Source organism: Nanorana parkeri, unplaced genomic scaffold (assembly GCF_000935625.1).
Source record: "Nanorana parkeri isolate BGI_ZX_2015 unplaced genomic scaffold, ASM93562v1 scaffold58, whole genome shotgun sequence".
Lineage (NCBI taxonomy): Eukaryota > Metazoa > Chordata > Amphibia > Anura > Dicroglossidae > Nanorana > Nanorana parkeri.
In genome coordinates, this window is record NW_017306326.1 from 234,325 (window position 1) to 249,128 (window position 14,804).

General features: G+C 47.0%; 1 protein-coding gene across 2 annotated transcripts in view; it reads right to left on the bottom strand.

Annotated features, from left to right (window-relative positions):
* The window catches only part of PIK3C3 (phosphatidylinositol 3-kinase catalytic subunit type 3), a 167,490-nt gene that overhangs the window by 134,544 nt on the left and 18,142 nt on the right, over positions 1–14,804 (bottom strand). For both annotated transcript variants that reach the window (XM_018576172.1, XM_018576171.1), the window contains exons 5-6: positions 10,444–10,530; positions 7,842–7,937 (exon numbers count right to left, since the gene is read on the bottom strand). In XM_018576172.1, coding sequence (XP_018431674.1) covers positions 7,842–7,937; positions 10,444–10,530 — 183 coding nt within the window. The remainder of the gene's footprint in view (positions 1–7,841; positions 7,938–10,443; positions 10,531–14,804) is intronic.

Genomic DNA, 14,804 nt, shown 5'->3' on the forward strand with positions numbered 1-14,804 from the left:
TACCCTAATTCTGTGCATTCCATTGCAGTGCGATTTGGGTTGCGACTTAATGAACAGGACAAATGTGGGTCCTGAGGTTGCACAGTTTTTGAACCACTGCTTTAAAGGATATCTATGGTCAAAAACAAAAATCTTTGTTTTTGATGGGTTCTATCCCACTCCTAATAATGTTTAAAAATCTTGTTTCCATGTACAGTTTGGAATTACACCGGAACATGGAGGCAGCCATATCTGCTCATTATGATTGGAGACCCTGGTCCTACTTAGCAGCCTCGTGGTAAATCAGCTGGCTGCATTGAACTTCAAACTTCCCCAAAAATGACATTGTTCCCCATCGTTCCCATTCTCACTGAGGTCCCTCTACGCTACATTTCCTTCTTGCCCATAGGACACAAGAAGTCACCTACTAATGGGTTATACAGGACTGGACACTGGCAAAAAAAAAAAAAGATCTGTGGGCCGGCCCAGGATAACCCCTCCTACTACCAGCATGCCTCAGTTTTCACTAGTGTGTTAGGAGAACAGAAGTCCTTTGCTCAGCTCCACAGGAAAGAGTTCAAACCATTTTTTGTTTGCTCCTAGAATCTTGTTCTTTAATTGTTATTTTTGTTCCACCCTTCTGGTTGGATCAGACTAACCAGTTTCCACTGTTATGGTCTCTGATTTAGGGTTCCCTGCCATGATTTGTTGTCTTCACTTGTATGAGTATTTTAGGTCTTCTGGAATCAGGTTCAGTCCCTGTGCTCATTTACCACCTGTTCTTGCCCTTTTCTTACCAGGTGGGAGGTTTGGCCTCATCCAATGCCATCTTCTGGCTTTGGTCCTTTCGGTGGCTCTTGCAGACTCCAGTCTTTTGGTTATGTTGAGCTTGTTAGCGCTTGTTTGCTGTTGAACATCTTTCAGTACATCTTTGCAATAAATGCCCATTTTGCCCATTTTCTAACCCTTCACAAACCCAGATATGACCTTGTGAAAGAAGCAGAGACAACAGCTCTGTGCTGAACACAACCTGTGCATAGAATGGAGCTGTGGGACCTACCCACTGCAGGCTGCCTTTAGAATACTATGGGAGGGGGCGGAGACAAGACCAGTCACCCTGCACAAGGAGAGAGGGCAGCAGTGACCGGTCTTTATTACAGGAGGGGGGTGTAGACAAAACCAGTCACCCAGCACAAGGAAAGAGAGTAGCAGTGAGTGGTCTTTATTACAGGAGGGGGCGGAGACAAGACCAATCGCCCTGCACAAGCAGAGAAGGCAGCAGTGACCAGTATTTATCAGAGGAGGGGGCGGAGACAAGACCAGTCACCCTGCACAAGGAGAACAACAGTGAGCGGTCTTTATTATAGGAATATCCAAGTCTCACACGGGATTAGTGTGCAGATCTGGAAGAAATACACAAAGTTCACCAAGATTAATAACATAACCCCAACTCAGGGGAACACTGGACTGGGGGCAGGTGGGGCATTTGCTCCCTTCCCAGCCAGAACTAAAAAGATATTTATTATAGGCATTTATTTACACAGCGCTTTACATAGTAGCACATTCACATTAGTCCCTACCCTCAAGGAGCTTACAATCTAAGGTCCCTATCTCACATGCATACATATGAGGGCCAATTTAGAGAGGAGCCAATTGACCTACCAGCATGTCTTTGGAGTGTTGGAGGAAACCGGAGTACCCGAAGGCAACCTACACAAGCACAGGGAGAACATGCAAACTCCTTGCAGATAGTGTCCTGACCGGGATTTGAACCGGGGACCCCCAGTGCTGCAAAAGTCCTAACCACTATGTCACTATGGTGCCCTTATTGCAGGTCGGAGGCCCGGAAAGGCGATCATCGCCGTCCAGACATCGATCCAAGGGGGACCCGCAGTCAGTGACACATGCTGGGCACAGCTACCTCATCGAGCGCCAACATGGTGAATCTTTTCCTGTAAAAGCGGAGATTGTTACCGCCCCTCTTACAATCTCAGCGTGCCTTTTGGTCAGTGGAGCCGCTCATCACATTAAAAGGGCCAACAGGCAAGCTCGGGAGCCAGGATAAGTGGAGCAGCACTTGTGTGCAGGGAAAGGGCCCCTGCACAGCCCACCATAGATTCTGCACAGCCCATCTGAGAGTCCCAGGTAAGCTCTGCAGGGTCTGTGGTGGGCTCTGCAGGGTCCATGGTGAGCTCCACAAGGTCTAAAATGGGCTATGCTGGGTCTATGGTGGGCTCTGCAAAGTCTTTGGTGGGCTATGCAGGCTCTGTTGTGGGCTATGAATGGACTCTGGTGGGCTATGCAAGGTCTCAGGTGGGCTATGCTGGGTCACAAGAGATCCTTTACAGCCGACCTGAGACCCCGGCTTCCCTGCTACTGTACTAACACAATCTGTCAGAAGCTGGATACAGCATGCAAGCTGTATCCAGGGACTGACAGGCTATGCAAAACGTCTTATACAGGAAGGGGAGGGGCGAATTTAGATAAGAGGATGCCCGAGTCTAGTCTTGCCTAGGGCAGCACAAAACCTAAATACACCACAGAATGCAGGCAGATCATGGCTGGTGGGACGGGCTGGAAGGGTGCTGTGCATAGCATCCTGAACACATCACAGCACCCTGCCTCAGTTCTCCGCTCAGGAGCCCTCAGCCCTGATGCAAGCAGTAGGCTGGCTTTTGGGAGGAGTTATGCAAATATCAGAATTCCTTGATGGGTGGGGGTGTCAGTCTGGAGGAGAGGGAGTTCCTAGGCAGACTGTATTTGCATGCAGACCAATCTAGGTAATAGCCACATGTGATGCTGAGCTTCCTTGATTGAAAGAACTGAAATCCAATTAATGCAAAGGACGGGCCAGGGAAAGTCAGAGTGGGTCCTCCAGCCAGGAAATGAGGCCCGGCTGTATATGACTTGCTGCAGCTTCTAATGCACATTGTGAGAAGCTCACAGTGTGCAGTGATATCAGAGGAAGCCATTTCAGTCCAGGAGAGGAGCCGGTACAACTGTGCAAGTCTGAAGGGAAGGACGGAGGTCAGATATAAGACTGAAGGGAAAGACGGAGGTTAGATATAAGACTGAAGGGAAGGACGGAGGTCAGATATAAGACTGAAGGGAAGGACGGAGGTCAGATAGAAGACTGAAGGGAAGGACGGAGGTCAGATATAAGACTGAAGGGAAGGACGGAGGTCAGATATAAGACTGAAGGGAAGGACGGAGGTCAGATAGAAGACTGAAGGGAAGGCCGGAGGTCAGATATAAGACTGAAGGGAAGGACGGAGGTCAGATAGAAGACTGCAGGGAAGGCCGGAGTTCTGCTTTAATTTGAACCTCCCAGGACTCTGACACTTTTACTTTATAATACATCAGACTCTGCACAGCAACATTCTGGAAATAATAGTCATCTGTAAAATAAAAAACTTCCCGTCATTTCTGTGCCGGGTTCTGGAAGGTGAGCAAAACGATTGCAGTCACATACACATGTAAAAGCCATCACTTCCCAGCGTCCCCGGGGAGCCGGGAGAATACATTGATGTCTGCTGTGACAATGTGAAATGAGACGAGAGCCGCTCCTGCCAGCAGCCGGTAATATATTGTACTCCCGGCTTTCAGCACTTCCTCAAATTCAGACAACTCGAGATTAACAGAGGAGGCCAAAGTGATGAAAACCTCCACTCAGCCAAACTTCATCTGAAGGGAACAAGTGAATATTAGCTCAGAGGACGGGCTGCAATTAGTAAAGATTAGGGATGCACCGATACGGGTTTTCGGTATCGAGTACGAGTACCCATATGTTTTTCTGGTACTTGCCGATACCGAATACCGATACCGGAAGTCCCATTAAGGTAGCCAGGCGGCGTGTCACTAAGTGACATGGAAGCATGGAGCCGGCTTTCTGGCCAATCAGGAAGCCGGGCGCCAACCAGGAAACCGGGCAGCGTGCAATGACTCGCTGCCTGGCTTTCCGATACCGGAAGCTGACATATCGGGGCATTTGGGCGAGTACGAGTAACAATGAACTCTCTCTAGTGATTTAGGTTCCTGTCACCTCTCTGGTTCCAGTCAGCCCATTGAATAGAGACTCTGCATCATGTCACCTCTCTGGTTCCAGTCTGCCCATTGAATAGAGACTCTGCATCATGTCACCTCTCTGGTTCCAGTCTGCCCATTGAATAGAGACTCTGCATCATGTCACCTCTCTGGTTCCAGTCTGCCCATTGAACAGACACTCTGCATTATGCCACCTCTCTGGTTCCAGTCTGCCCATTGAATAGAAACTCTGCATCATGACACCTCTCTGGTTCCAATCTGCCCATTGAATAGACACTCTGCATCATGTCACCTCTCTGGTTCCAGTCTGCCCATTGAATAGAGACTCTGCATCATGTCACCTCTCTGGTTCCAATCTGCCCATTGAATAGAGACTCTGCATTATGTCACCTCTCTGGTTCCAGTCTGCCCATTGAATAGAGACTCTGCATCATGTCACCTCTCTGGTTCCAATCTGCCCATTGAATAGAGACTCTGCATTATGTCACCTCTCTGGTTCCAGTCTGCCCATTGAATAGAGACTCTGCATCATGTCACCTCTCTGGTTCCAATCTGCCCATTGAATAGAGACTCTGCATTATGTCACCTCTCTGGTTCCAGTCTGCCCATTGAATAGAGACTCTGCATCATGTCACCTCTCTGGTTCCAATCTGCCCATTGAATAGAGACTCTGCATTATGTCACCTCTCTGGTTCCAGTCTGCCCATTGAATAGAGACTCTGCATCATGTCACCTCTCTGGTTCCAATCTGCCCATTGAATAGAGACTCTGCATTATGTCACCTCTCTGGTTCCAGTCTGCCCATTGAATAGAGACTCTGCATCATGTCACCTCTCTGGTTCCAATCTGCCCATTGAATAGAGACTCTGCATTATGTCACCTCTCTGGTTCCAGTCTGCCCATTGAATAGAGACTCTGCATCATGTCACCTCTCTGGTTCCAATCTGCCCATTGAATAGAGACTCTGCATTATGTCACCTCTCTGGTTCCAGTCTGCCCATTGAATAGAGACTCTGCATCATGTCACCTCTCTGGTTCCAATCTGCCCATTGAATAGAGACTCTGCATTATGTCACCTCTCTGGTTCCAGTCTGCCCATTGAATAGAGACTCTGCATCATGTCACCTCTCTGGTTCCAATCTGCCCATTGAATAGAGACTCTGCATTATGTCACCTCTCTGGTTCCAGTCTGCCCATTGAATAGAGACTCTGCATCATGTCACCTCTCTGGTTCCAATCTGCCCATTGAATAGAGACTCTGCATTATGTCACCTCTCTGGTTCCAGTCTGCCCATTGAATAGAGACTCTGCATCATGTCACCTCTCTGGTTCCAATCTGCCCATTGAATAGAGACTCTGCATTATGTCACCTCTCTGGTTCCAGTCTGCCCATTGAATAGAGACTCTGCATCATGTCACCTCTCTGGTTCCAATCTGCCCATTGAATAGAGACTCTGCATTATGTCACCTCTCTGGTTCCAGTCTGCCCATTGAATAGAGACTCTGCATCATGTCACCTCTCTGGTTCCAATCTGCCCATTGAATAGAGACTCTGCATTATGTCACCTCTCTGGTTCCAGTCTGCCCATTGAATAGAGACTCTGCATCATGTCACCTCTCTGGTTCCAATCTGCCCATTGAATAGAGACTCTGCATTATGTCACCTCTCTGGTTCCAGTCTGCCCATTGAATAGAGACTCTGCATCATGTCACCTCTCTGGTTCCAATCTGCCCATTGAATAGAGACTCTGCATTATGTCACCTCTCTGGTTCCAGTCTGCCCATTGAATAGAGACTCTGCATCATGTCACCTCTCTGGTTCCAATCTGCCCATTGAATAGAGACTCTGCATTATGTCACCTCTCTGGTTCCAGTCTGCCCATTGAATAGAGACTCTGCATCATGTCACCTCTCTGGTTCCAATCTGCCCATTGAATAGAGACTCTGCATTATGTCACCTCTCTGGTTCCAGTCTGCCCATTGAATAGAGACTCTGCATCATGTCACCTCTCTGGTTCCAATCTGCCCATTGAATAGAGACTCTGCATTATGTCACCTCTCTGGTTCCAGTCTGCCCATTGAATAGAGACTCTGCATCATGTCACCTCTCTGGTTCCAATCTGCCCATTGAATAGAGACTCTGCATTATGTCACCTCTCTGGTTCCAGTCTGCCCATTGAACAGACCCAGCACATCCCAGCACATCCCAAAGATTGTCAATGGGGTTAAGGTCTGGACTCTGTGGTGGCCAATCCACATGTGACAATGATGTCTCATGCTCCCTGAACCACTTTTTTACAATCTGAGCCTGGTGAATACTGGTATTGACATCTTGGAATATGTGCAATGTGCCATCAGGGAGGAAAACATATCCATTGATGGAAAAATCTGGCCATTCCGTATATTCAGATAAACATTTTTGGGGGTACATAAGGTTGCTGAACCTAGACCTATTTTCCAACTGAAGGCTCTTACCCATTTCCTTAGCTAAATCCATATGGTGACTTTTGGCCAGGCAGTGTATGTGACTAGTGCGGTCTGTGCCATTTGGCAGTTCAATGATGAAGGGTGAGGCTAGCTTCTATTATTATTATTATTATACATGATTTATAAAGCGCAGAACTTTACAATATAAAGAAGACATTACAATCACAATACAATTCAAGACAAGATGGTAAGGAGGGCCCTGCCCCTGAGGGCTTACAATCTAAAAGGGAGGGGCAAGTGATACATGAGGAGGGAGCTGCGCGGGGATGATTGTTTGAGAAAGTTATTGTTCAGTGGTTAGGTTGAGGTGGGATAGGATTCCCTGAAGAGATGAGTCTTTAGGGAACGCCTAAAGGCAGTCAGAGTGGGAGATAGTCGGACAGGTTGGGGTAAAGAGTTCCAGAGGATGTTTGAGACTCTAGAAGTCCTGGAGGCGAGCATGGGAGGAGTTGATAAGGGAGCAGGAGGTCTTTGGAAGAGTGGAGGGGACGGTTAGGGTGATACTTTGAGACAAGGTTTGAGATATATCCGGGGGCAGAGTGGTGGACGGCTTTGTAACTGATTGTTAATATTTTGAATTTTATCCTTTGGGCTATAGGAAGCCAGTGCAGGGATTGACAGAGGGGGGATGCAGACACTGAGCGGTTGGTTAGGTGGATGAGTCTAGCAGCAGCATTCATGATAGACTGAAGGGGGAGGAGCCTGTGTAGAGGTCAACCAATGAGGAGTGAGTTGCAATAGTCATGACGAGAGATAACAAGGGAGTGGATGAGTAGTTTTGCGGTGTCATTGGTGAGGAGGGGGTGTATTTTGGAGATGTTGCGATGGTGAAGACGGCAGGATTTGGATAGTGATTGGATGTGGGGAAGAAAGGTGAGGTCCGAGTCAAGGATGACACCTAGCACCTTGGCATGGGGGGAGGGTTGGATAGTTGTGTTATAAATCTCAAGGAAAAAGTTGGGGGAAGGTGCACGGGCGGGAGGAAATATCATGAGCTCAGAGGAGTTGAGGTTTGATTTTGGTTAAAGGAAACGCCTACAGCTCCTGGTCCAACTTGGCCATTCAGTATATTCAGGTAGCCAGATGACCCTGACATTGCTGAACCTAGACCTGACCAAGTGAAGCCACCCCATATCATAACACTGCCCGAAATCCAGGTAGTGACTTGGTGACTTTTTTTTTGGCCAGGCAGTGTATATTAAAACTGTGCATGTGTTCGCCTGGAATTCCACTTTAAATATTCGAATGGCTGCAGATATCAGCACTTTGCACATTCATGGTACTCAGCTTAGCTCAACGTTGTGCAGGATAAAAAAATTAAACGAAAGTACCTTCTCATAGTACACGATCCCATACTCCTTGTCATCGCTCTTCACGCATGGAAATTCCACCATCAGGTACATAAAGTTGGAACTACGCTTTTCACTCTGCCAAAAAAAAAGAATATATATACATATACTGTACAGAATGTGAAAACAAACCTATATGACTCTATACTGCTCTGTAATGACATCTTCTAGTCATGGTGAAGCAGCTACATTGCTCAAACTGCAGTACTAGGAGCCATTCCAGCCCTGCGGCAGCGAAGATATGCTGATAGTGGACAAGCTGCTAGGAAAAGACGACAGGATGAGCAGTGATACTTCATCCGTGTTCTTCTGCTTCTTCACTGTCCAATCAGAGTCTGGCGGTGTGCTCCTAATTAAACTGTGCTGCTTCTGCATTTGCGGTCAATGATCTAGCCGATTAAACCTTTTGGCCTCCTCTCAACAGCCCTCAGCCCTGATGCATGCAGTGGGCTGGCTCTTGGGAGGAGTTATTCAAATATCAAAATGCTGAAGGGTGGGTATCAGTCTGTAGGAGTGGGCGTTACTAGGCAGCATGTAGAGTTATGCAAATATTAAAATGTTCTATAGCTGGATGGTGGTCTTGAGGAGTGGCATGGCTAGATAGACTGTATTTGCATGCAGACCACCCTAGTTTACACCCACATGTGCTGCTGAGCCATCATGATTGAAAAAGATGAAATCCAATTAACGAAAGAGGCGGGGACACTTATTTCAGAGAGGAAACGGTTAGATCAGGGGTGGTCAACTCGGACCATTTAGCTGTTGTGGAACTTCAAGTCCCATGACTTTGACAGCCACAGGCATGACTCTCAAAGGCAGAGGCATGATGGGAGGACCAGAGTTGCCCACCCGTGTACTAGGCGCCATTCTAGAGTTGCCCACCCATGATACTGGATGTCCTCCAGCCAGGAAAGGAGGCGGGCTCTATCTGACTTGCCGCAGCTGTGAGAAGCCCACTGTGAGCAATTAAATCAGAGGAAGCCAATTCAGTTCAGGGGAGGAGCCGGTACAACTGTGCCAGACTGAAGGGAAGGCCGGAGTTCCCATTTAAAATGAACCATGGCTAAAAATACCTTCTGGTTTCCATTTAAATGGCCCGACAGCAGCTTCATCCTTCAGCCCCCTGGAAAGAGTGTAACTTTAGAAAGACTTTCACATTGTACCCTAAATGTAGTCTGTGACATTTCGTGCGGTGCGGCTCATTATCAAAGAGCTACAATAAAGATTTTATAAGAAAGCTCTTACATTTCTCTCCTAATAAAAGATGCACAATAAAGGAGGTTTAATTAACACGAGAGCCGGTCTGAGCAGCTTTCTTTCAACGCGTGAGGAATATGTCCGCTAAGAGAGCCGGTCACGTCAGACAAGGTCTCTCCAAAGTTAATGCAGAGGACTCTCAAGTCTCCTCCGGTGTTTCTAACTCATTTAACCCCTTCAGAGGTACCGATTCTGCAGCCGGATGACAAGATTTGCTTCTTTAAAGTGACATTAAAGTATAATCCCCCTCCCCAATATTAGTGTAAGGACTTACCTTAAATAATTCCTCTTGATCCGATCATCATCTTCTTTACTGTCGTTTTTAGCGGTCTCTCCAGCGCTGGTGCCGTTCTCCGATTCAGCGCTGACTCCTCTGTGCTAGCTGGCACTTCCTGTCCCACGGTGTCTGCATGCGGGTGCACGCTGCTCCATAGACTTACCTTGTGTCTCTCCTCGTCTCCCGGCCGAAGATCTGAACTGCGCATGCGTCCGCCCCAAGATCCCTTGCGGCTGCCTGAGATTCTTCAGATGTTCGGACGGGAGCCCACGGCGAAGACACAGGTAAATTTTAACCCTTTGAACCCCCTTTTTTAAAAAAAATGTTTTTGCATATATCTACTGCTTGCTAGCAGTAGATATATGCAAAAAAGCTGAGGGTTTAATAACCCTTTAAAGCATAAACCCAAAAACAATTATCTACATGTATTGCAGCTTACCGGTCCTTAGATGTGGCGGCTGCATTCGTTTTCTTTTCTCAAGCTTTCTTCCCTTTATTGGCGATCCTGCAAATTACACACTTCCTGTGCCTTTGTGTCTACACTCTTTTCTCCTGTAGCTATGGAGGCGGCCGCTGTTGTCACATGGATTGGACTTCTATTCTTTTGCTGCCATACGTCGCTGGCAGCGGGCCCTTGTAAACAGACTCCTAGCCGGGGCTCTGCTGTGTACAGCCGATGGACATCTTTATACTGGAACCGATTCTGCTGGCTGAGCTGCCACCAGATCACTTCCAGAGGCCAGTGAAGAGTGCCCCCCCTTCCCGACACCCCAGGCTTGCTTCCCCTCCAGCGGACCCGAAACCAGCATCACTGGTGTCAGTGGGTACAGGAGAGACAGACCGGTGAGCATGTTTAGGGTTAATAAACATTTTGCCAAAGTTCTTCTTTAGACGTGTCCTCTTATTGGATGAATAAAAAGTTAATAAAACTTTATTGCAAAAAAAAAACCAAAATGACACCAACAACAGAACAGCTTCCCCATTGATGGATGTAACTGATGAGATGTCAGAAGCGGCGAGGAGAGAAGACGGAGCTGTCTGCGCACTAACCTCATTGATCATTTCAATCTCGCGGAAAGTCAATCTGTCGAGCCAGTCCACTTTTACCATGTGACCTTGTCGGTGCGCCTTGGTGAGCTGCAAGACAAACAATGAATGGTTTAGACGTTAATATTATTACCGCTCGCTGCACAACGAGCACCTTACACAGGAAAACAAATTGCATATATAGCTTGTATGTAAATCATTGTATAATGTAAAGAGAACCTGTCACCTTGCCCTCGGCTTCTCTTAAAAGCCTGACCCCAAGCCAATGATACACGTTGGACCTGCCTGCTGCCCCCGTTGCGGTGTTTAAAGGGTAAGGTTCCGAGGTATGGAAGAGCATCCAACCTTCTCCCCCTCTTTCCATGATTCAATGCTTAGGGCTGAGCATCCAATCACCAGTCCTAATCTTGTCACATAGGGAAGGGGAGCAGGTCATTAACCTTGTCTGAGCACCGCCACGAAGATGCAAGAGTGGGTAGGAGAACCAAGAGAACCTGTCTCTTCCCCCGTAGGGCAAAGTAACTGATTACCTCCACTGGCCTACCGTGCAGCCATGACAAGTCTTCTCAGTTTGTTTAGAAGAATTTCCCAGAATTCCCATTCCCCGGCTGTTAACCATCCGCCTGCCTTCCTGCACAGAGCTTGAGGTCAGATTACCGGCATCCCCAGCAATGTCCTTCACTGAGAGTTCCAGCTTTAGTAAGATACTTTTAAAGGTGCAGCATGTCTAAAAGGGTGCAAAGACTGCAACGGTTGTGTTACACCAGCACTCTTTTTTAGCAAGTGCAACGGAAAGGCCCAGAGCAACACTTACACAACAAAAGCAGGCAACAGTTGTGACAATTCTTGAACTGTACACAGCGGGAGCTATAAGACGGGGAGTTGAGCTACTGATAGAACAACTCCTATGCTCCTCCACAGCATCTGTAGGTACAGAGGTCAGGGCTTGGGCTTTAAAGAGACCCTGCCACCAACTTAAAAAATTGCAGGTAAAAGCATTGACAAATAGAGTACTTTACATGCTTGTTTGCAGTGTTTTCCCTTTCCATAAATTGCAAGAAAAGTTGACTGCTCTGGGTGAATCAATTTCCTAGCACACTCTACCTACGGTCATGTCATAGCCCTCTCCTCTTCTAGGAGTGTCTAAATACTCACTGTGCCGGCCCAGCTCCTCCACCCCTCTCCTTACCTCCCTCCATATGTAGCTGTCGGGGAAAGAGCAAAGAGGAATACCATTTATTGTCATTTGTGTGACAGGGGTAGCTGACATCACATCCAAGATGCACCCAGCTGCAGTCTTAGGGTTCTGGATGTCCACACGAGGAAGGAATTTACAAATAAAATAACAGGCAAAAAATAGACTACACACTCTTCTAATCTAATGGGAAGATTCTTGTTGAAATGAATTGTCTGGCGACAGGTTCTCTTTAAAATCTCATTAACTCCTGTTCAGAATAAATATATATGGCAGCTTCCATATTCTGGTCCGGACTGATTCTTCTAATATGTTGAGTCCAATCAAAACTGTTATTTCAGTAATGGTTGGATGCTACTGACTTGAATCCCTGTCATCTTATATTTCTCAAGCAAACACTCACTGAGTTCATGGACTGGAGTAGACCAACTGGAGACTATATTCTAGCACCCTACAGCAGCAAAAAAAGAAGAAAAAAAAAAAAAAAAAAAAAAAACTTAATTTGCCTTAAGGCTAAATGACTAAGCGCTGTAGGGCGAAACGCGTCAAAGACTTGATTTGTATATTTGAAGTGATGAACAGCAACGAGCAAAGAAGGTGTGCTGGTAGAAGCAAGGAGAGAAAAGTGTGCTTGCAAGCCCAATAGCCTGGTAGCAAGTGTTCGTTTGTTCCACTTTGTATTTATCAAGGCCTCAGGCAGTCAGATCTCCTCTTCCCCCACATACTGGAACTCTCCTCTCTGGCCAGTGGCCACACACCGGAACTCTCTTTTCTGACCAAACACCAGAACTCTGTTTTCTGACCAAACACCAGAACTCTCTTTTCTGACCAAACACCAGAACCCTCCTCTCTGCCCAAACACCACCACTCTCCTCTCTGCCCAAACACCACCACTCTCCTCTCTACCCAAACACCACCACTCTCCTCTCTGCCCAAACACCGGAACTGTCCTCTCTGTCCAAACACCACCACTCTCCTCTCTGCTTATACACCGCAACTCGGTAGGGGTAGAGAATGGAAGCCAGTGGAGGTATTGGCAGAGAGGGGTAGAGGATGGAAGCCAGTGGAGGTATTGGCAGAGAGGGGTAGAGGATGGAGGGGTAGAAGAGGGAAGCCAGTGGAGGGATTGGCAGAGAGGGGTAGAGGATGGAAGCCAGTGGAGGGATTGGCAGAGAGGGGTAGAGGATGGAAGCCAGTGGAGGGATTGGCAGATAGGGGTGGCATTCACTGTGCCATTGGTAAGTGGATGAGCCTGGCAGCAACAACAGACTGAAGGAAGAATAGTCTGTGTAGCAGAGGGCTGGAAAAAAAAAATCTTTGGGAAGTAAGGCAGTTCCTATAAATGTATATCAACAAGCTACAAGGCTCAGTTGAATATGCAAGAAAGAGAATTTTGGCAGATTAATAATTATGTTTCTTACTTGCGGCATTATTACAGGGATGAAACACAGGAAATATGAACATACTGCAGTGCAAATATGTTTCCTTCTATTTAATACTATAGGACGTAACCGTTTCATGACCAGAGGTCACTGATGCTTAGACACACAAGTGAAATTCAGCAGCGTCAAGCAACTTGAATAAAGCCCTATAGCTAATTTGCCTACCTAAATAATGTTAAAGTTTGTAAGTACATATAGGGCTTTTATGTGGTACGTGGTTTTAATAAGATCCTGATCTGATAATAATAACAACAACAACAACAATAGTAAATGTTATTATTATTATAGTTATAGGCTGGCATATGCACAAACATTTTTTTTTAAATATTATAATCGTTTTAATACAGGAATTGTATCTGACAATTAGAGTATGGAACAAATGAACAGTGAACTTTCAAGCTAAAAATGTATTTTGACAATGAAACCTCCAACCTGCATATAACCCCTGTGACACATAGCTGACAAAAGTGATCCTGTTGCTTTGCCGTACATGAGTAATCATAGGTTTACCTTACAGTGAATGCGATTCGGTCATACACTGTTACAAGAATAAGATCAGCCCGTACCATTCTTGCCATCATATTTATTAGCAGAAAGTCTCTTCTGTGCCTCGCTCGGCTTTAGCTTCACTTTGTCACCAGGGTCCAGCTTTCCCGACAGATTGGACTCTTATACTCGGCTGACAGCACTTAGATGTAACAAGCTTCAAACACCAAAAACAGGTGCAGTCATTCCATCAACTCCAAACACGCTGCTCCCTTATCTCAGCAAGTGACAAACGACATGCAGAGTGACAGCTGTTAATTTCACTGCAAGCAGGAGCAGCAGACAGGAGCTAACAAGCCAACACCTCCACTCCGTAAAACAAGAACGTGTGGAGAACAGACAAGGTAAGCAAAATGGCATAAACACAGACACGGCATAAACCAACACAACTCAGAGAAACCAGGACAGTCACGTCATGCATCTGAGGCAATTAGAGGGGCATCCCATCCAGAACGTATATCTTAGTTATGGATGGACAAAAGTTAGATGAACCAACCACTGTAATCTTATATCTGATGGGGCATCAGGTGAGACCGGACCAACAGAGCTCCTAGCTCTGTCCCCACCACCGATCACCGGGTTCAGATCTACGTATCTGACCGTCTGGGGATCTTTGTTAAGGAAGTTGCCTCAAGGAAATCCGAATTATCGAACAGCAGTTAAGCGATTCAGGACTTACAAAGTATCTGCACATACACTATATGGGCAAAGGTTTGTGGGCCCCATCGATGACCATCGCACCTACCTCCAAATGACGGAGTTCAGGTGTTTCTAGTAAAGGGTTCTGTTTAGGGATGCAGCGAGTACTAGTATGGATACTTTGCTTTCGGTACTCGTCAATACCGGTGCTTCCGCTGGCATGGAGCCGGCTTCCTGGGCAATCCGATTGCCTGAGAAGCTGGCTCCATGTTGTCTGGCCGGCTTGATTGTGCTTGGCCAGGAAACCGGCTTCCCTTCCCAGCCAATCAGCATCAAGATGGCTTCCCGGCCAATCAGGAAGCCGGGCGGCGCGTAATGATCCACCTCCCACCATCCTGATTGTCCAGGAAGCCGGCTCCATGCTGATTGGCCAGGAAGCCAACTTCCCGGACAATCAGCAAGCAGGGAGGCGGGTCATTACTCGCCGCCCAGCTTCCTAATCGCATGGGAAGCTGGCTCCATTTTCCCCTACGGCACTGACT